The 21,507-nt window shown below is 43.2% G+C and overlaps 1 protein-coding gene across 2 annotated transcripts in view; it reads left to right on the top strand.

Annotated features, from left to right (window-relative positions):
• SETD5 (SET domain containing 5) overlaps positions 1-21,507 on the top strand; it is a 66,137-nt gene that overhangs the window by 24,476 nt on the left and 20,154 nt on the right. For both annotated transcript variants that reach the window (XR_008747228.1, XM_055804154.1), the window contains exons 2-15: positions 1,956-2,130; positions 5,938-6,043; positions 6,907-7,115; positions 7,436-7,494; positions 7,897-8,084; positions 9,105-9,143; positions 10,581-10,823; positions 15,722-15,870; positions 16,197-16,314; positions 16,747-16,856; positions 17,142-17,388; positions 17,590-17,667; positions 20,074-20,337; positions 20,928-21,248. Coding sequence is in view for 1 of the 2 variants with exons in the window: in XM_055804154.1 (XP_055660129.1) it covers positions 2,060-2,130; positions 5,938-6,043; positions 6,907-7,115; positions 7,436-7,494; positions 7,897-8,084; positions 9,105-9,143; positions 10,581-10,823; positions 15,722-15,870; positions 16,197-16,314; positions 16,747-16,856; positions 17,142-17,388; positions 17,590-17,667; positions 20,074-20,337; positions 20,928-21,248 (2,202 nt within the window). In the remaining variant the exon portion in view is untranslated. The remainder of the gene's footprint in view (positions 1-1,955; positions 2,131-5,937; positions 6,044-6,906; positions 7,116-7,435; positions 7,495-7,896; positions 8,085-9,104; positions 9,144-10,580; positions 10,824-15,721; positions 15,871-16,196; positions 16,315-16,746; positions 16,857-17,141; positions 17,389-17,589; positions 17,668-20,073; positions 20,338-20,927; positions 21,249-21,507) is intronic.

Here is a 21,507-nt window from a genome sequence, read left to right as displayed (position 1 = left end):
AAGCAAGAGATCAATAAGGGCAGGGGTGGGGGTGGGGGAGTTTTCTGTGTCCCTTAAAACGGAAGGGTGCTTCAGACACTGAGAAACTTGTCCTATTTCTTTTAACGTTGTGCCAGAGTTTTATGTGACTCTGGGTTGAAGCAGGGATTGATGTCTGTAGCTTTTAGCTGTATCTTAGCAGCAGTTTGTCTCATTTGGGGTCAGTATAGAAATCAGTTCTGTCACAAGCATGAGAAGGGGTAAATGAGACACTTCCTAAAGGTCCTTTTCTTTTTCTTTTTCCAGAAAATACACTCAAGGACACCTGAGCTGTCTTGGGTTTGAGCTGCTTGTGAGCTTAGTCCTGCATGTTTTCTTTTTCATCTCCCACCTACCCGTGAGACTGTTGCTTTGGGGCATAACAGGGAATTGCCGCAGACCACTTAGAAATCTTCACGTGCTATTTCTGTAATTCACTGTATGCCTGTCATACTATCAGAAGGATTTCTCTTAGGGATGTATACTGAAGAAGGAAAATATTTCCTTGTATTAAGAGAAGTGGCCTTCCTTTTAAGACAAGAAAAGGCAATATAGTGTGTGGTATTTAAACTTTCTGACTCTTTCAGCCTTCCTTCATTTGCCCTTGTAGTGAGTGTGTGTTTTTGTGTTTCTGGGGTTTTTTTTATGTGTTAAACAATGGCTGGACTATGGCGTCCAAAGGCAGTTCCCTGTGAGAAATTCACTACCCACTGGAAAACTTGGCTCGCAGCCTCTCTGTAGCCCAGGAGGGTTTGCTGGCAGAGCAGCTGAGATGCCAGGGAGCATGTGACGGCTGGCTGCAAGGGCAGGCTGGCTCATCTGCGCTGCTGGAGGAAAGACTGTGGAAAGTTATTCAAGGCTGCCCTTAAAGTTTAATGTGCAGAGAGGGTGGCTAAATTGTCATCGTTTTTCTTGGGGTTTGGAGCTACCTTTGCTATGTGTGGAAGCACAGCCTTTCTCTGTATCATAGGGGTTTTCTTCAGAGCTGCATAGAATAATAGCTGCTTTACAAACGTCTGTGTTATTGAGGCTATTTACATAACGAGGAGCTGATCCCATTTCACCTCCACCTGCCATCCGACCCTTGGAAGTTTGCATTTACCGGTGATTTTGCTCGCTGCCTTAGCAAAACGCTGCGGTCAGCAGCAAAGGTGGAGCCTGGGCACAGGCTTCCCTGCCAGCCCCGCACGGCCGGCGGCTGCGCCCCGTGATGCTGCCGTGACTCACCCCGGTTCCCCACGCCGAGCCCATGGCCCTGCCGTGCTCCTCATCGGAGCAGCCTATACGCCAGCGCCCAGACATCTGACGTGGCTCTGCCGCCGGGAGGTGTCAGCTGGGATTTTGGAAAGTCGGACTGAGTAATGGCTGCAGAATCCAGGATGGGCCTCGCTTGCCGAGGGGAGGCTGTTGGTGGCGTGGGGATAGCCCCTCTGCCAGCGCTCGCCTGTGCGGTGGGCCTGGTGAATGCAGATACAAGCTGATCTCCAGCGAGAGGTCTCAGCTCAGTCCACCTTGGCCCTCCCGTTGTCCTCCCAGATGGGGCTTTGCCCGCAACTTGCTTGGGAAAGGAGTTAGGGAATGCTTATGGAGGGCTGTGGGTGATAGGTGACAGCTGCTGCTTATATGCGGGAGCTAATAAGTTGCTTATCGGATAATTAGTTCTATGTTTAGTTGGGGGAGGGGGGAACTATCATTATTGGCTTTATGGCAGAGCAGCTCACTGCCTGTCGGTCCAGGACTGTAAAAAAACCCCACCAAAGTACTACCGTCTACCTCTTCCCTGGCCCCACTTATGAAAATGAAGTCAAAATGATGCGGCATGTTGCTGATGTAAATCTTATTTCTCCTTTTGTTTTGCTGTGAAAGCCACCTTCAGGGGTGTACAGGGAGACCTCATCCTGTAACAGAGATGCAATGCTTTGTTTCTACCCCGGTAGGTTTCCCCATGTCCGTGACGTGTCGGCCGAGGCTCTGCGGCTCCTCTCCGCCCTCGGAGCGGCCAGTCGCTGCCCTCTGGACTCCGTGATCCCCGACGGGCGTCATGAGCATTGCAATCCCGCTGGGAGTCACCACACCAGATACGTCCTACTCCGACATGGCTGCAGGATCGGAGTGAGTGTTACCCCGTGGAGGAGGGGAGGGTGTCAGAGGGCTGCCCTGGAGTGCGGCTGCAGGATCAGTGCCAGTCCTTTCTCCACTTGGGAGAAAGGGGATGCTGGTCCCCAGCAGTGTGAGAGGTGAACACAGAGACAGACTCTTGAGCGTTTAACAAATGCAATGTTATGGAAATCGGTAAGTTTCACACAGGAGATGGGGAAAAGGAGAATTCCAACAGTATGAGGCACTCAGTCATGGGTTTTGTATCAGCTTGGCTAGTAAATCTGTACTCAAGTGCAGGCAGTTGTGCATTTGCTGTACCCATGCTTGATGTTGGCAAAGGTACAAGCCAGCTCCTTTTCCAAAAGCTGTGTTGTATGAAGGATCAGTGTGCTCAGCCTCCCTCTCAGCAGAGCCTGCTAGCTTGGACTCAGTACCAATCTTACATGAGTGATTTTTGGACTCCTTTGGAGCTTGGCCAGAGAGGTGAGACAGCATCAGCCTTTGTAGACACCTTTGTTTCATTTCTGCCCCTGAGCAGGTTCCAAGAAGCACACCTCAGTGGGCAATCCTTCAGGGTCCCCACCACAGGGCCCTGTACAAGGCTGTCACCGCAGTCCTATCTCTGAGGGCTGTTGCAGGGACTTTACCATTCTTTTAAAAGACACTGCTTCTGCAGGAGTCAGGAACATTTCAAATTCAAAAAATATTGCGTTGTGATCTTTTCTTAAAACCCTTGTTAAAATGATGTCAGCTGGGATGAGTACTATGTTTTTGTCGGGGGTGAGAGTGAGGACTCAAGATATTTCTGTGTGCTTCTGCCTCATGCTTTCTTGCATCCTTCTTTGAAATATGGACTGTAGCATCGCTTTACAAAAATTTACAAAGGGCATTTTGGAGATGGATTTCCCCTATGTATTATTTAAAGGTACTTACTGTGCGAATACCTGCATGTCAGATTGATCAGTGTAGAACAGATATCACTGCAGACTATTAATTTTGAGCTGTAAGAGCAGTGGGCCAGTGTGTGAATCATTGTTTGTCCCTTCCATCTTGCCCTGATTAGACTATGCAGAGTTTGACTACACAGTCACACTCTCTGCAAGACTGCTAATGCTCTTTTTTGTATGTCTTGGCACTGGCCCCATTCTAGGTATTCTTCTTTGTGATGCTTCATTCCATCCTAAAGCTCATATTTTCACATGTTGTTCTTAAACAGGGAGTCAGAATCTAGTCAGTCACTCATCTGCAAGTGGGTATATGATCCTTCACTTTTCAAGTTTTAACATTCCGTATTGCTTGTCACCATGCATCTCCCACACCAGCACTTTAAAGACTCAACATGCAGGAATTTTAAACTGTTTATGACAGGAGAGAGAGTGCTAAATAGTTTACTCATGTACTAGGCACTTTTTACCATGCTCAGCTCTGAAAGCCGAGGAGAGCCAGATATATCTACGCATGTCCCTTGTAACATTTAAATACCAAAAAGACTTAATCTGTAAACCTTCTGCAAAGCATTTTCTTTTACCCTGGTTGTAAGAAATTTGTAGGTCCATCTTGAGGCTAGGTTGGAGTGCTTTGAAAAAAGGCTTTTGAAGATCTCTGAATTGGTTTCTCTGCCTGTTTTCTAAAAACTGGGAATGCCAAGACTTTGTTCTCCAGGCTTTGCATTGATGCATTGTTACTGCTGAAGTGTCCTTCATGAGTCTGTTAAAAGTTAAGGCTAACTCCCACTTCTCCTTTGACACTCTACTAGTTTGATGCGTGAAGTCTGGTCTGGGGTACCTGAGCTTCTTGTCTCTTATAAGGAGTTGATTTCAAAGTTGTGCATCACGAAGGCAGTGGGAAGGTAAAAGGAAAAACTAGCAGGCCTTCTTTTCAGGCTGAGCTTTAGCATCTTCCCCTGACCTCTGACACAGAGGGGAGGTGAAAATGCTGATGGGGTTTGTGTTCATCTGAGGGTGACACGGAGGCTGCAGAGTAGTTTTGCTGTGTTAGTCTGACTGCATATTGGAAGTTGTTGAAGCTCCTTGGCGGGCTGCTGCTGAGGAAGCGTGGGCCCCGACGTGGTTGCCCCTGGACACCGTTGCACCAACAATCTCGAAGTTTTATTGCTAATGCTTGCGGCAGCACTGCTGGTATTCTGGGCTGACTGTAGTTAGGAATGTAGGTGACTTGGACAGAGGACAGAACTCCTGTTTAGGCTGTTTGGGCTCTTTTCCTTCTAATACTGTTTCTGAAAATACAGTTAAACCTGAATGGATTTTACTCTGGGTACAATCTGGAAGCCCTGAAGGACTGTTGCAAAGATCCAGCAAGTCTGGATTATGTGGCAAGCTCTACACAGTACCTTTTATTAAGAAGTATATCCTCTGAGAGGTATTGCCACCTCTGTCTCCTGCTTTTGACAATTTTTCTGGCTGTAGTTACATTGAAAACCAACTGAATTTATCATGACACGCTCCAAAATCCTGAGCTACAGAAGTGCGGTTTGCATAGGTTTATGGTCTTCTTGTACAGTAAATTGTTGCTCCTTTATGTTGCAAAGACAGATCCACCTTACTCCAGAATAAGCCCGAAGCTCAGAAGTATTGGGTTTAGTGGCAGGGTGGGGCAAACTTCAGTGCAGCAGAGATTTCAACAGCTAATAGGAAGTCCAAAGGGCACCAGAGGTTAGTGTTCCTGGGTGGTGCCTAAACACTGTCCCACACATGACCAGTGCCCGTTGTTGGCCGAGTACTGCCTGATTCACGCTGACAATGTAGGACCCACTGAGAATCCTGCGAGGTCTCACCAGAGCAGCAAAGGTCCAAGGTAAAGTTTTCCTTTCCTATATTTTAATTTCCTGCTTGCTCAGCTTCACACTATAATTTTGAAGATTTCACCTGCAGACGTGATTCAGTAATATTCTGCTGTGTTCAGATAATGGGCCCTACTTGCAATCTGTGCAGATGTTAGCTGACTTGTATCTTCTGCTTGTATCAGACAGTGCGTTCCTTGCTGGTACTGTGTCTGTAGCCTCATTATCTAACATTCCCTGCATTGAATTGCAGCTGTCTCTTCTCTTGAGTAGGGTTTCTGCAGCTTTCTGCTAAGGATATACCTTTCATTTTTAGCTGGTTTTTTTTCACCACCGTGTGGTGGAAGAGTGCATTGTACCTCAGCAGCAAATTTCCTGGTGAGCGCATTGCACACCACCTTGCTGTAGGGAAAGCACAGGGCGAATCTGGTTTGTCTGTGGCCACTGTTTGTCCAGGTCATGAATTTTGTTGCCTCTTTGTAACAGGTATCTCCAACTCCTGGTAGTTGCTGCCAGGACAGCTGCAGGTTTCATGCAGACTTTATCACAGGATGTTGGACTCAGCTAACAACTAGTGTCTGAGAGAGGGAAACAAGTGCAGATGCAGGAAAGCTGCTTAGCTGCTATTTGAAATAAGCTGTTGCAGAGATAAAATGGCAGTACTGTTCAGTGGCTTTGAGATTAGGCTGGCTGAGTTCAGATGTGAATGCTGAATCAGACCCAGCTTCCTCAACTATAAGGAAACTGAGCTTACATGCTAATTATCTTTTTAACTTCCCAGATTGAGACCCAGTTTAATGACTTATCCAGGGTGGCCCTTACTCAGTTCCTTCCCTCTGAAAGCAGGTTCATCCTGTACAACTTCTGCACACATGATGCCTGGTGAAGCACCTAACACCTCACTTTCATGAAATTTCTTCATTTTGAGCTCATGTGTTGAATAGAAAGGAGCAGTGAAATACTGGCATTAAAAAAAATGATGTTGTATTGATGGGTTTTACTTCTGGCCCTTTCTGCAGCCCAGAGTCTGTGGAAGCTAGTCCAGCTGTCAGTGAGAAGAATGTGTACTCCAGCCACGGCTATGGGGCCACCCAGAAACACAGCTATCGCGGGCTGCCTTACGCAGTGAGTACTCTCTCTGCAGTGAATCAGCTCTTTACTGTCTACTTTACGCTTTTCTCCTTGTTCCATAGTTCTTTGCCTGTTAAGCCTTAGGAGTTTTGGCTTATTTATTAGGGAACACTGAGTTACAGCCGAGTTCTGCCATACGTACTGCATTTGTGTGTTTATTGTTTGTGACGTCCTGCAGACTCTATTGCAAGCTTTATTAGTGTTCTAGGTGATAGATTTTTAACTGAAGTATCAATATATATGAATATATAATATTTTCCTGGTGGTAATTTTATGCCCTGTTTCGTTTGTTGTGCACTATTTATACTTGTTTCAACTGTGCAGATTTCCATATTGGTAACTTATAATTATGAGAAAGAAGGAACAGTCAGGAAGAGTGGGAGCATGGCTTGAAACTATGAATGAACAGGACATCACAGAATCATTGAGGTTGGAAGGGACCTCTTTAGATCATGTAATCCAACCCCTCTGCTTAAGCTGACTCTGCTTGAGCAGGCTGCCCAGGACCATGTCCAGTTGGGTTTTGAAAATCTCAGCAGATGGAGACTCCACAATGTCTCTGGGCAACTGGGTCCAATGTCTGGCCACTGATGTCATCTCAGATTATTAGCAGTGCAACTGTTTATGTCAAAGTAGCCTAGCTGTTTTCATAGGTTTTTAATTTAATTCATTGGTGCATAAGAAAACCATTCACATCTTTCAGAGTTTACTGCTTTACTTTCTTGGTAGATTGAGGAATTCAGACTACTTTTTACACTGGTTGTTAAATAATAACCTGGGAACTGTGAATTTGAAACTTCATTTTCTAGGCATCATATCTTCATGTTAAAAGTAGTACTGCAAATACTCATTTTCAGGATCATAATTATGGAGCCCCTCCTCCTCCAACGCCGCCAGCCTCTCCTCCTGTCCAGACCATTATACCTCGTGCAGAACTGAATGGCCTGCACTCACCTGATGAGAACTCCGGGGACAGCGAGAGCTCCTCAGAAGGAGAATCAATTCCCACTTGGTGCCACTGCAGTGTCTCCCAAGATGGTTTCCTCCTCAAGTGTGAAAAGTGCAGGTAAGCTTTGGTGCAGTGCAGATCTGGACTGCTCCTTGTGTTGATTTCTCATACCGAACCGTGTCACATTTGGGCTGTGGGACAGACTTCCTTTTGCTAACTGGAGCGTTCTTTCCAGTGCTTTACCCAGTATTGACCCTCCTCCTTTGCGTTGTCAGCCTGACAAGTGTTGGTGGCACCAGGAGTGGAGATGAGGATGTTAAATCGATGTTCTTATCATCCTGGGCCCCACTGAGGGCACGCATCTTGTGACATCCTGTTGAATTTCAAGTGACTTTACTCCTACAAACCAGCTTCAATTGTGCATTCTCCTTTGGCAGAGGAATGAGCAGGGGGAAGGTGATCAGACTCCGCCGCCGGAAGCAGGACAACGTGTCAGGTGAGCTTGAGGTTGTAATTCTGACAACAGTGACTTTTGCTTTCTTTCTGCAAGATCTTTGTCTTTTGGCTGCTGTAGTTGTCTAACTGTGATCAGTGCCCACTAACGTTCTTTGTCTCCCAGCCAGCGAGATTTTTCTCCTTTCCTTCTGCCTCACCTCAGTTAGCTCTTGGGGAAAATCAGATTATCTTGTGAAAAGGGAAATGTTCAGCAGTGCCATTCTGTGAGATACCAGAAGTTTGGGAGACCTGTTCCCAGTTTGGGTGGGAAAACTGAGGTGGTGTAGTTTTCTCAGGGAAGAGCTATGCAGGATCATCAAGTTGTCTGATGAAAATGGACATAAGAGTAAGCTGCTCTCTGGGATGAATAAAAACGTTGCTAACGAAGCACTGTTCTCTGTAGGTGGGGACAGCAGTGCAACTGAGAGCTGGGATGAAGAACTTTCTCCCTCTACGGTGCTGTACACAGCTACGCAGCACACCCCTACAAGCATCACGCTGACTGTCAACCGTGTCCGTAGAAGCAAACCTAAGAAGAGGAAGAGAAGTACAGAAAAAGCTCGCACTGCTCCAAAAGCCAAAAAGATCAAGGTGTGTGGAGTTGAGACAAGGTTGCTGCAGTCCCTACCAAATGTTGTGTGGAGTATTGTTGAGAGCAGATTGACAAGCTGGCAGTAGACAAGAAACTTTTGTCCTTTCAGGAATTGCTCTTTTCTGGTGTAATAATGTGATGCCTTGTATTTGTGACCCGGTAGAGTACAAGCTGTTGGTTTAAAAATTGTTGTCCAGTGCTGTCCATTCATGCTCAGAGCTTGGACTCAATTACGTATTTTCCCTTCTGCTCTACTAGGATTTGGGGAAGTAGCACTTGGAGTCGAAAGGGGCAGTCTGTGAATGGAATGAAAAATGAAGGGAGCGTGGCATTTCTTAGTAAGCTATATTAAGGAATCTGGGCTGCAGAGCTTCTTGGCGCTGTTCTTCAGGGACAGAGATAGTGACTGTGTGGAAAACTATGTAGGTAGTGATGAACATTTGTTGAGGGCTGACTTCACTGTCTTGTTTGTGAGGGTTTGGAGACTGAAATAATTTGGATTGCATATATTAGAGTGCAAGTGTGGGAGCAGCTGGTTCTTTCCCATTATCTGCCAGCTTTACCGTGATTTTCCCCAGGTTAGGTTTCCCTTGAAGTTCTTCTGGTAGGCACTGATTAAATAAATGGGAGCAGGAGCCATGTGAGGACTTCAGTTTTTTTGTTGTGAACCAGTTTGATTTTGTTGCTGGCCCTTTCTTCTGTCAAAGCAAGTGGGGTTAGTCGGGACGGTTTTGGTTTTGATCTTGAGATTTTTACTAAGTATGAGGCAGGCCTTTTTAGTTCAGAAGTCCTGGCTGTCAAGCTTTTTGGTAGTTTCCACTGGATTTGCATTGCAGAGTCTTTTTCTTCAAGTCCGTTGTTTCTTGTGTGGGTCTTCCTGTAATTCTTGCCACCTTTTGTTAAGAGTTGGTCTGTTGGAGCAAGATCTAGTGTGGTTTTGGGATGATAATTCTGAGGAAATATGTAATACTTCAGTGTTGTTTTTTTTTCCTCTCTATCTCTCCTTGTTCGGGGGACAGGCCTTTCGAGAGGGATCACGAAAGTCTCTGAGGATGAAGGTGAGTAGAACTAAGAACGCTCTGTGGTAGTGGTGGGGGTTTTGCCCTGTATTTTGTGCCTCTCTTGGTGTGCCTGAGAGATTTCTGATTGTGGGACCAGCCTCAAAATAGTCTTAAGCCTTATCACGCACCACAAGCAGGCCTATTCAAAAGGGTATCACAAGAGTTGCCCTTTGAACCTTTCTTTTGCTTCAGATAGCTTTCTGTAAAGTACTGTCATCCAGTTCCAAGAGGTATGACTGATTCATGACACTTGGGAGTGGGGTGTTTGATGTAAGGGATGTAGGACTGGTTGTGGCCACTCTTCTGGGCTGTTAGTTATCATTTGATTGCATCAAAGCTGTTTTAAGCTTGGGCATCAAAGTAGTACACAAGTTTAATGTTGGGAGTCCTTAGCAGCGTTGCATTATTTCTCTGCACATCCTCTTACTATGGATGGATGGATTGATATATTTATCTCTGACTTTCTGCAATACTGGTAGGTGTGGCTACCTGATAGACAGTTTGTTTGGCAAAAAACGTGGACTTGCACTTTGAGCTAAACGTGATCCTAGAGACACTGTAGCTGACAGTGCCTTCTAGGAGGTGGCTCGGAGGAAACAGGACAATCCTGTAGTGTGTCTGTATGCACCTATCTCCATAGGATGCAAGTGCCTTGAGAGGGTAAAAATACATGAAAACTTAATGCTTTTAATATGTATGATGGAAATAATGATTGTTCTTTAGTGGTCCTTGTCACTAATACCTCATTGTCACATATGTCTCAGTCCCTTATGAGGCCAGTTAAGCTACTAACCTGGAATATTATTTATTGAATTACTTAAACTATTGTCAAGTACCTGCTTCTTTTTTCCCCTCTCTTACAAGATGGTATAATCTGATTACCTGATTTTGCCCTCTCTTCTTTACACTGCTTAGGACTTGCAGTTTTAAATGTCCAGGTATTAGCTTATGCTCTACATTCAGTTTCTTGAAACCCTGATGACCATTTAGCTAGAAGGTTCAGAACTATTTTTGGATCAGTCACTGCAAAGATTGGGATTCAGTCAGCGTCATATAGCATTATGTTGGACATGAGTGGGCTGACTGTAGGACAAGCCTACATGAGATTTATTTGCCTTTGTTTGTTCTATTCCTTTGTTTTTTCTATGTACATAATTATTTTTCATAAATGACTTTAAAAAACCTTTTCTGGCCATGTAGTGCCAAGTACTCTCAAGACATCTTAGTCCTGCACAGAGTTGTCTGTAGACTCCAAAGTGGCACTGTTGTACAGTGTTCTGGAGAATGAAGGTTCAGAGAAAGGTGTCCTCGTTATGAGGACATTTTCTTTGCTTGGAATAGATTTGCCCTTTTTTGTAGCATATTCGTATACTCAGAGCACTGTGGATAGGTTTTTCCCCATTGTGTGCTAGCCATTCACTTTGTTGTTTGCAGAATTCCCCTTCTGAAGCGCATGCCTTGGATGAAAACACAGCTGAAGGGTGGGAGAATCGAATACGACTCTGGACAGATCAGTACGAAGAAGCCTTTACTAACCAGTACAGCGCTGATGTACAGAACTTGTTGGAGCGTCATCTAAATTCTAACAAAGAATATGTGGGCAAAACTGCTATGCTAGACACAATCAACAAAACAGAGTTGGCCTGCAATAATACTGTTATTGGGTCCCAGATGCAGGTAAGAACCATTGTGACAGAAGTAGGGTAGGTCAGGTCCTCTGTTTTCTAAACATAGGCATGGGTGAGCAATAGCGTAGCTGGTCATAGAATTTCGGACCAATAGGTATAGATTTGATATAAAAGGGAACAGAAGAGATGCCAGTGCCAAGATAGATTCAGAAACACTTGCATTCAACCAAATAGATGTTGCTAAGCTGGGGTTATTTTGTACAGTTCTGTGGTATACTTCCAAGGTATTTTACTGTAAGTACTTTTAATCGCTGAATGGCTTGAGGCAGAACCAGATCTGTCACTTGCTAGAGATTAGGAGATTTCCTGCTTTCCAGCTGAGTTTTCCTGTCCTATGGGGTATTTTTTCTTTCTTTTTTTTTTCCCCAGCTCATGTTGTGTGGAAAGCTATTTTAAAGAAACTTTCAAAATTATTTCAATATTTTGGATGACTATTTGGACTCTGGTGACTTTCAAATACTGCACAACTGCAATTGATTTTAGGCAGCTGTCTCTCCCTAAATTTTCTGTTCCAAGATGTGCAATGATTAGTGCTTTACCAGCTTTATGGAATGCGTGTAGACAAGGAGAAACAGGAAGAGGATGTGTTTGTGTGGTTTATGTCCTCCCCAATACTGTTCTCAGCTGATATTTCATCTAGTCCATGCTTTATTGAACAGAGAGCAGCATTCCCACTCAGTTTGGTCAGACAAGGACATCTTCCTTGTCCAGGAGAATGGAGATAGGTGCAACTGAAAAGGATGGGCTCCAAAACATATGTGGGGCATCTCTTCTGTAGAGGGGGAGCAGAGTCAGAAACCTGACTATCAGGTATATGTTTGTGCTTGAATCATTCTTGTTTATATCAGCTGACTCACTGCTCTCTGAAGTCCACATGCTTCCTCCCACCTTAGCCCCTGCTTTCATGTAGGTGAAGGACATCAGGCAGAGCACAGATATTGTCAGTAAGGGAGAGTGCAGAAAGAGGACTTTGAACGCAACTTCCTTCCACTCTTGCCTCTAGTTCAGTACTAATAAGATTTATTAATAATAAGGTTAGGGAGAAACGCTTCTACTTGGCTATGTGAGTAGCCTTCCCAAAGAGAGCAACTGAGGAAGTACAGGAAAGAAAAAGTTCTGCTTCTCTAGAAATCTTACTATTTTCTGAGGCTAAATGTAAACTCATATATCTCCTTCACATGAGTTTTAAAGAAAAGTCCTGAAATAAGTAATAAAATATATGCTGTTTCTTTTTATCACCTTCATAAATTACAGCAGGACAAATGATTATAAAAGATATCATACCTAAATGTGCTTGTTCTTGTCATGCTCTCTTGCCCTCTGCCTTCCCTGTACAGACATAGGTTTTCCCACAGGGAGAAGTGGCCAGCATCCCTAATCAGAAGACTCCAAATGCAATATACCCCAAAGAAACAGAAAGATAGAAAGTTGCAAAACTTCATAGTGAGCTGCAGTTACTCTAAACAAGCTGTAGGTAGGTACCTATCATTGCACATGCTGGGAAAGTATAAAGGGTCTAGTGGCTGTGTAGTTCCTCCTGGATACTGGGGACAGACCAGGTGGCTGTCCCAGTCTGCTGCTTGTCAGCTCTTATGTCCATGTTTTCTCTGCTCAGCAGATGGCTGTGGAGTGTTGCAAGGATGATAGCCTGCACAGGTGTGGAGTGCATGGTCTCTCATCCTGTGCTTTATATTTTTGTTCCCTCATTTGTCTCATCTTTGTTAGTCAAACCGAGAAGGCTTCTTGGTTTGCTTCAGGTGTCTTTTAACTAGATGTCATTACTGGACATAAAAATAGCTTTTCTGGGAGATAAGGAAATAGGTACCTTGAGCTAGAAAAAAAAACATTAAGAAGGTCAATACGCAGGTAGCAGCTGTGTGTAGAAGATGGGTATTGTAACTGCTCTATTTGGCCATGAAGACTCTGGAGGGAGGAGAAAGGCATAGAAATAAAATGTTTTGTATGCCCTGCATTCTCTCACAGTTGAGAGAGTTGTTTGGCTTCAGTAAACAATGATGCAAGTGTATACTTTACAAAAGAAGAAGAGAGGGAGGGAGAGAGAGAGAAGAAAGTGTGACCTAAAAGCTTCCCCAGGCTGGGAAGAGTAGGGAAAGATGGGTTAAGAGTTGGACATGCAGGATCATTGGAATGTTTTGGATAAACCAATTCTCAACCATCCTAATAATGCAAAGGGAAACTTGTGAAAATACAAAGCTGTTAAATGTCATTAATTGAATCATCTTAGTGCTGGCTACCACCAGATGCTTGACAAACTGAACGCTGTAAATCACTTTTCTGCCTGCTGTTGACAACCAAATCCAGGGTCAGTATTTGCCCTTTGTTGCCTCTGATAATTGCTGACTTGAGCTCAAACCCCTGATTGATTTCACATTCTGAAGTGAAGAGCAAAAAAGGCCTTTATAAAATAAAGCCACTGAGTATTATGCAGATGTTGCTCTGCAAATATATCAGAACAGTTTTGTCTGATTAGCAGTCGGCAATCCCTAGCCTATGACATGAGCAAAATCATTTGTTCTTTTCACACATGAAAGCATGGCAGCTAATCCTCTTCATATTTCTAAATTCAGAGAACGAAAACAAGCTGAGCTAGGGTCTTACCAGAAAAGCTATAAGATCATTCCTGTTTTACCAAACTCAGATAATTGTTAAGTTTTACAGATGCGGGGCTTCTCTTTCCTTCATGGGCTCTCTTCTCCTCCCACCACCCCACCTTATTCTTGTGTGCTCCCCAAGCTGTTTTCCACCATCAGGTGAACAATAATACAAGTCATCGTGGGCCAAATGTGAGAGTGAAGGCTACCAGACGTAAATTTGCATCTGTGAAAGAGAGAGAATTTGATAGAGTAGAATAATTTAGGTTGGGAAGAACCACTGAAGGTCATCTGGTCCAACTCCTGCATAGGGCCAGCTTAGATGAGAAACTGATGATAACAGGAAAAAAGTGGTAGTATAGAAACAAAACTATTCAACTGGAGACACACTTGTGTCTTAGTCCTAATTTATCTAACTTCAGATACTTATCTCCTTATCTCCTGTCACACAGTAACAAATCTAGTCCCATCTACTCATTCTCTGTTACCACTGTTGGATAGTACAAAGTATATCAAATGTTTTTAAAATAATTTGACCGCTGCTCTCAGCAATGTAGACAGTCTTATCACATAGTTCACTCGTGTCTTGGGTTTGTTGATCAGAAATTGGGGCCAGCAGTGTGGCTTTTTAGTTTGGAAATAATATTTCTTTTATGTCAGTTCAGTGGACTTGGGGAATCCTTTGTGAGCTCCTGTCAGGACCTGGGATACGAAGAGATGAACAACACCCTGCAAGGCTTTTCAGAGCCTCCAATACATACAGGTTTTTCCAATTGCTGGCAGATACAGTGGTATGAAAAAGAGATACACCCTGTAGACATGATAAATGTAGCACTGGATATATCATGAAAGAGGAGATCTGGAATAGCAAGACCATTATTCCCATCTGCCTAGGTTTCAAATTAGTATTTCTATAAAGCTGTCTTTTACCCTGGACCAGAGTGAGTGAGGTCAAGAAGTCAGATCTTACTTTACTGGGTGATCCAAGATCTGCAGTATAATGTCATATTAAAACAATAGAAGTCTTCTTCCCAAAGAGATTTTATTCAGAGCACATAGGGGATTGCCACAAAAAAAATATATATCTGTGGTTCAGTACTTCCATATGGTCAGTACGAAGGGTTTCATTTGGTTCATGGCACTGAGTTTAAGGCAATAACTTTATTTTCACAAGGTTAGAATGTCATTGTCCAGACTGAGCGCCTTCTCAAGCTAATGTGTTTTTTATCCATTTGAGCAGACTGCTCAGTAGCTGTTTCTAACAATAGAATTTTATCAGGAAAAGTTGGGAGCTTGCTTTTAATAATCTTGTGGTTTACTTCTGATTTAGATAGATGACTGTCATTATTACTGAAGTAAGAACACTTATGTCTCAATTCACTCTGGAAGAGTATCAAAACTGGGTCCTTATGAGCAATGAATAGCATCCTTAGGAAAGAGCAGTTACAGCTCTTGTGGTGAGGCAGCCAGCCATCTTTATATAATTTTTTACTTGCAGAGAGGTTCACTCTGTTAAGCAGGAAAAGTGCTTTGTTTTTATAGAAGTCTTTCCTATGCCCTAGTGCTCATAATATCCCTTCCATTATTCCATAAAATGTATTGTATTTGGATGTCTGTGCTTAAAGAATGTTGTGTTTTCATGCTGTAAAGACACATTGTTGTGAAAATCCATTGTAATAGAACTGTAGACTTTTAACGTGAAGAAGATTAAGCAATCTGTCACTACTTAGTTAAGTGTATTTGTTCATGTTAAAAAAAAATTATCCACAGCAGTAATTGAGCAGGTAGATGAAGAGAAGCTTCTGGATAGAGATAGAAACTGCCAGCTTAAGTCTTTGGCCTGTTAACTAGAGTTTACCACCCTCTGCAGAAGGAAAAGCTTGAGTTTTTTCCTCTGAATGTGTGACAACCCACAATTTAGGGAAGATTTGAGTTATTCTGGCTGTGAAAGTGGCCACAATTGCAGAGCAGTTCCCTGTTAGCAGCAACTGACAGGTCTGGTTATGCCTCCTAGCTGCAGGACTGAAATACTTGGTCTGATAGATTTGAGAGACTTCCTGTTGAAAGAAGGGAATAAATACTCTTTGCTTGTGATTAATGTTATCAACGTCATTGGTCATTACTAAACTATTTCAGAATAAGCAATATATTCACCTGGCAGAGTTTCTGCGTGTTGCTACTAGGTTAATTTTTCTCATCAGGTAGATAAAATATTCTTTATGAGTTTGAGGCTTTTAGTTTAAATTCTCATATTTTGCTCTGGTTTTTGTTACAGCTGCAGCTGGGAAGGGTGACTCGGGTTCAGAAGCACCGGAAGATCCTGAGGGCAGCAAGAGACTTGGCACTAGATACCCTTATAATTGAGTATCGAGGGAAGGTTATGTTACGACAGCAATTCGAGGTCAATGGGCATTTCTTCAAAAAGTAAGAGTACTATGAAGTGATTAGTATGAGAGCATCATGGCACAGAGAGGCTAGTGTCTCTATGGGATAATGCATACTTAACAGGGTCTTTGTCAGCTGTGCCATCCATAGAAATGTAAAATCAAATATACAACCTCAGCTTGATGCTCTGCTTATGGACCAAACCCCTCTGAAGTAGATCTGTTAAAATGTGATGATGGAAGTGCATAAGCATCCAGAGCAATAGGGCTGATGGAAGTGCCACTTCCAATGAAGTGAGGGTTACCTGTTATAAGTGCCATGGGAACTGGGTACTTTAGGATTGAGACGTTCTGTTACTTCTCCAGGCCATATCCCTTTGTGCTGTTCTACTCCAAGTTCAATGGCGTTGAAATGTGTGTTGATGCCCGCACCTTTGGTAATGATGCCAGGTTCATCAGGCGTTCCTGCACTCCAAATGCAGAGGTAAATTCTCTCTTCACCATCACTGTAATTGCAAATACATGTTGTACGCAAGCTCAGTGCATTCTCTTTTTATGAATATTCAAACTTAAAATGCAGTAAATGGGGTAAATTCTCTGCATCTCTTCCTTGCTTGATGCTTTATACTTGGAAGATGAGAAAGTTTGGGAACAGGAGGCTTTTTCTTTGGAAGGAAAAGGTTTCTTTCATGGCTTTCCTTTGGCTGCAGAATGATGGGATAAGCAGGTGATAGTGTAAGTAAGAGGAAAAGCATGGGATGAGACAAGAGCAGTGAAGCAGGCTTTTCCCTATGGACAATTAGGGATAATTATTCATGGAATAGATAAGAGCTGCTTTGCAGAAGGAGGCTTCCCTCTTGGAAGTAAGAAGAGCAACTTGTGGAGATGTTAGTTTCTTTCTACTTTGTTTAACAAGGTTCGTCATGTGATTGCTGATGGGATGATCCACCTGTGCATCTATGCTGTTGCCACCATTGCCAAGGACACAGAGGTTACCATCGCCTTTGACTATGAGTACAACATCTGGTGAGTCCTTCACCTCGCCCAGGAGCTCTCCACTGCCCTCCTGGACTGGACATCTTCCTCCAGCCCTTTCCTCGCATTCTACATTTTGCTCCGTTTTCTACTGAATTGCATTTTCCGGCTATTCTGTCCAGTTCTGCTGGCATATTCTACAATAGAGGCCATAAGGTAGCCTGCTGTCCTTGCTTTGGCACGTGGTGAGATGTTTAGTAGGAGATGCATTGAATGTCTCTGTACAAGGTTTGAGAAATGAAGAGTGACACAAATTATGTTTGTGTTTTGGAGCAGCAACTATAAAGTGGACTGTGCGTGTCACAAGGGGAACCGGAATTGCCCTGTGCAGAAACGTAGCCCAAATGCTGCAGAACACCTACCTCCACCTGTTTTAGGCACACTGATTGGGGCAGAAACACGCCGGCGAAAAGCTCGTCGAAAGGAATTAGAAATGGAACAGCAGGGCATTGCATCAGATGAGAACAGCAGTCAACAAACGGAGGAAGTTCCTGAGGTACCTGCAGCAGTCAGTGACAATGAGGTAAAACCCTCGACACTTTTATGTATATTTTTATCATTCAGTGGTGTGCAATCTGATCCAGTGCAGCACTGGGATCTTCAGAACAGAAACTGCAGGAGGCCTTTTTTAAACCTGTACCACCTTAGATTACTATAGGAATCTTGATAACTTTAAAACAGTACCAGATTTTGTTGACATGCTAAGTCTGGGCTTCTCTTTCAGGTGGCAGAGAAGGAGGAGACACGAGGGGAGAAAGAAGAACCTGTAGATGAGCAGGGAGTCTTGGTCCACAGCCGACGGGCAAGTACTTTTCTCAGTCTGGCTATTATCTCCCTTAGGACTTGCTTCATGCGGTGACCAACAGGTCCAAAATAACCAACGAGTTGGTTATCTCACTTCTTCCAATGCTAATTCCAACTGTCAGTGGTCTTCAATACTTTGATTTTTTAAAAAAACAAGCCAAACCAACACATAACCCAGAAAGCACCCAGGCTGACTCCACATCACAGGATTTATGTTAGGGTGCTGCAGATTAGAAGGTATATGACAGATTTATTTCCTGTTTGAAAGGTTTAACTGTTATTTTCAGAGCTATTCTATAGTCTAAAACATACCATTAACGAGATGGCACCAGATTCAAAAAAGGTAATTGTGCCCCCTTAATGTTCCTGCTGCCCTTCCTTATTGCCGGTACAAGAATTTATGGAGCCATATAGAAACAGAACAGTTTGGGTTGGAAGGGACCTTTAAAGGTCATCTAGTCCAACCCCCCTTGCAGTGAGCAGGGATTATCTTCAACTAGATCATATGATGAACCAGAAACTGATTTTTGTTAAAACTTGACAGGTTTTGCGGGTTAGGTTTGTTAACATGTATCTGTTCCCTGTATGGCCTCATAAACATGTTGCCGTGTCAGAAAAAGATAGGATCAATTGGCAAATGTTAATGAGGGGTAGACCACCAGCAGCACTGTTGCCACAAGTCAACAAAAATTGCTTTGTTATTTGTTACGAAATTCCTTAGTGCTCCCAAATTGTTGTTGTCTTAATCAGTCTTCATGATTGAATTATTTCTTAGTGCTCTTGGACCTTTGATAACACAGTTGCTTCTCAGCCTCCTTCTGTACTGAGGAGAGCTGGTTTGTGGGGTTTTTTTTTCTTGTGCTTCTTATGGCACCTGAGATTGCTCCCTGGATCGGAATGTTTTATGCATGTGAATGGAGCTGTTCTGGCTTTACTTAATTCATTAATTAAAAAAAAAAACAACTCAAAAAAATTAAAAAAAAAAACCGAAAACAGCTAACACACCACACACACCCAAACAAACAAAACCTAAGGAATTAAAAAAGAAAAAGCGCTCCCATCCTTTTACCAACAAATGTATTGGAGCTAGGAGTTCCCTCTTTTTCATTTTTTCACTAAATACTGTAATCACCTGTCTTCCTCTAATACACTTCCATGTGTAAATTTCCTGAGAATGCTTTAAATATTAAAATAGTGCAGCAAGTCGCAGTGCCAAGGGCCATCCAGTGAAGAGATCATTGGATTATCCCATGGATTTTTTAGAACAGGCAAGATAAAGCAGTCAGTTTCTATTGAAATTTGAAGAAGAGTAGTCATCCCTCACGCTGGCCTTAAGCTTGGAGGGAAGATCCTGTTTTAATGCAGGGAAGCTGATCTCTGCCTGGGACAGTATAGTTCAAGATGACTAACTGAAGTGTTAGTTTCCCATGAGCCTGTAAGCCTTGTTCCTGTAGGTTGTACCAGTTAATCTCCTTTAATGAGATTCAGTTTTCTATACTTGGCACCAGGTAAATACCTGTATCTGTAGTTGTCCCAGTCTCTGATTTCTTTGGTGTGCACTGAATATTTTTGAATGGAAAACTGTAAAGGCAAGGCTGCTGTGATTGCGTACTGCTGTGTGCTTTAAGGTACTTTCTCCTCCCTGACAAGTCTCAGAAGGCACTTGACCCTACTTCTTAAAATTCATTTGATTCAGCTTGGTTTTTGCCAGTCACTGCAACATTATTGTAGTGGCCCTTTTACATGCGTAATTACCAGTTATTTCTTGACCCAGCTAGGTGATAAGATTTCTTGTCCTATCTGTTTACCTAATAAATACCTTTGTTTTGCTTCTCTGTTCTCTCACATTCTGTTTTTCTTATCCACGATGTAAGCTGCTTAGACAGGAGCTTTTATTTTTGAGCTGGGTGATCTCCTGACATCAGGGAAGGAATGAATCTGGATCATTTTAGTCAGTTTGTGTGGTGTTACACTTGCTGCAAATTACTGATTCACTTCTGTTGCCTCTGGGTTCTATTTGCTTCTAATGTTTGGTCATTAGCGAGAAGCTCTGTTTGTTTCCAAGTCGTCTCTTCACTCTATTTATTCTTTCTTATTGTTTTTAGTTCTTCAAAATTATGCATTTCCTTGTGGCTACTTTATAAATATAACTCAGTAGTATCTAAGTGGTCCTATTTAAGAACAAAGTCTAGTTCTTCTGGTTACTCTATGAACACATGATTATGTTGTTATTCTGGGAAATGTGCCATGCTGAAAAATGCAAATATCTGAGAAGAACTGCTTCTCTCTGTCCCCTTTCTGGCAGTTGTTCTCCTTCCTGTGCTGCATCCCATATCTGTTCTTGCCTCCTCCTCTTTATGTGCATAATTTGCAGTGCTGACTTAAGTTTACTGTTGTGTTCTAGTCCCGGGAAGACAGGAAGGTAGAAGCCATCATGCACATGTTTGAAAACCTGGAAAAGAGAAAGAGGAGACGAGAGCAACCATCAGATCGTAACAGCACTGATGCTGAAATCAACATCAATTCTGAAGCTCCTGAGCTGGACGAAATAAAAACAGAGACTCCTGAAACTGAAGATGGAAGTTCAGCACTGAGTGCTGCTGTTTCAAATGTTTCTAACAGTAACAGCAGTACTGGGGTGAACACACGACGGTCTTCACAAGTAGTGGTAAGACGAAGATAGGACTTTTTAATAGCTTATACCAAGCTCAGATGGAGGTTTCAGTCTGGGTGTGGGAAGACTGCTATTGGGTCTCTCCAAGTCTTCTGTTTTCTGGGCTGAACAAGCCCAGCTCCTTCACTGAGTGGGCCCCTTCTGTAGTGGTGTGAGCTTAAGTTGGATTCATAACTGCAGTGACTGAGGAATTCTTTTGCTTTTTTCTTTGGATTTTTGACCAGGTCTGCTATGGATGCATGTGTTCCTATTACATGGCAGGGCCCAGATACTTGCCTGGAATGATACATGTCAGCTCAGATCAGGAGTAAGAGCAATTACCTTGAGACAAGTGACAAGTTTCATGCTTCCGCTTTCTTCCTTAAGACCATTGTTCTGGTTGACCCCTTTAAGAATATCGCAGACAAAATGATAATGTGCCAGTAGAAGGGTCCCCAAAGCCATTTTATGAGCCAATACAAACAGTTCAACCAGATTTTATGAGTCAAGTAGTGTCATTAAATAAATCTCAATCCTTGATGCTGTATGCAGAGGAAAGGAATGCTGTTTAAAGGTGCTTGGACTAATGACAGTTTGTGTTGTAGGATGCTGTCCCCGAAAAAACAGTTACTAAGCCAGCTCCAGCAAAACCCTCCAGGCCCCGACCAAAAAGTCGCTTCTCTCGATACCGGACCAGTTCAGCACAAAGACTGAGAAGACAGAAACAAGCTAGTTCCCAGCAGGCTGAACTCGCACAGGCTGTCCCAGAGGAAGGAAGCACTGCCAGCTTGGTAACCACAACGGATGTCAGCAGTGTAGAAGGTCCAGGAGAAGGCAGACAGTTGACGGGATCTGACCCAACTGCTGTCCTGGCTGCGGGATCTCAGTCTAATCGAGCTGCAATAAAATACCCCAAAACTAAAAAGGTATACTTGATTGAGCGTTCAAACTGGAGAGGGGAAAAAAAGGGTTTGTGTGTCCTTTGGGGAAAACTTGGCTCAGGGGAAACAGTTCTTCAAAATAGTTGGAATTACGTGACTTTATATTGACTGTGTTATTTGTTCTATAGTGGCTAAGAGCCCTCATCATGGTTCAGAGTCTGGCTGCTCAGCCCTGTACACAAAAAGATCAGAAAAAGAAATTGGGTGATCTCTTCAGCAAGTCTACATAGACCTTAGATGCTGA

This window comes from Falco peregrinus, chromosome 5, assembly GCF_023634155.1.
Source record: "Falco peregrinus isolate bFalPer1 chromosome 5, bFalPer1.pri, whole genome shotgun sequence".
NCBI lineage: Eukaryota > Metazoa > Chordata > Aves > Falconiformes > Falconidae > Falco > Falco peregrinus.
The sequence above is the reverse complement of the archived record's forward strand: the minus strand, read 5'-3'. Positions and strand labels throughout refer to the sequence as shown.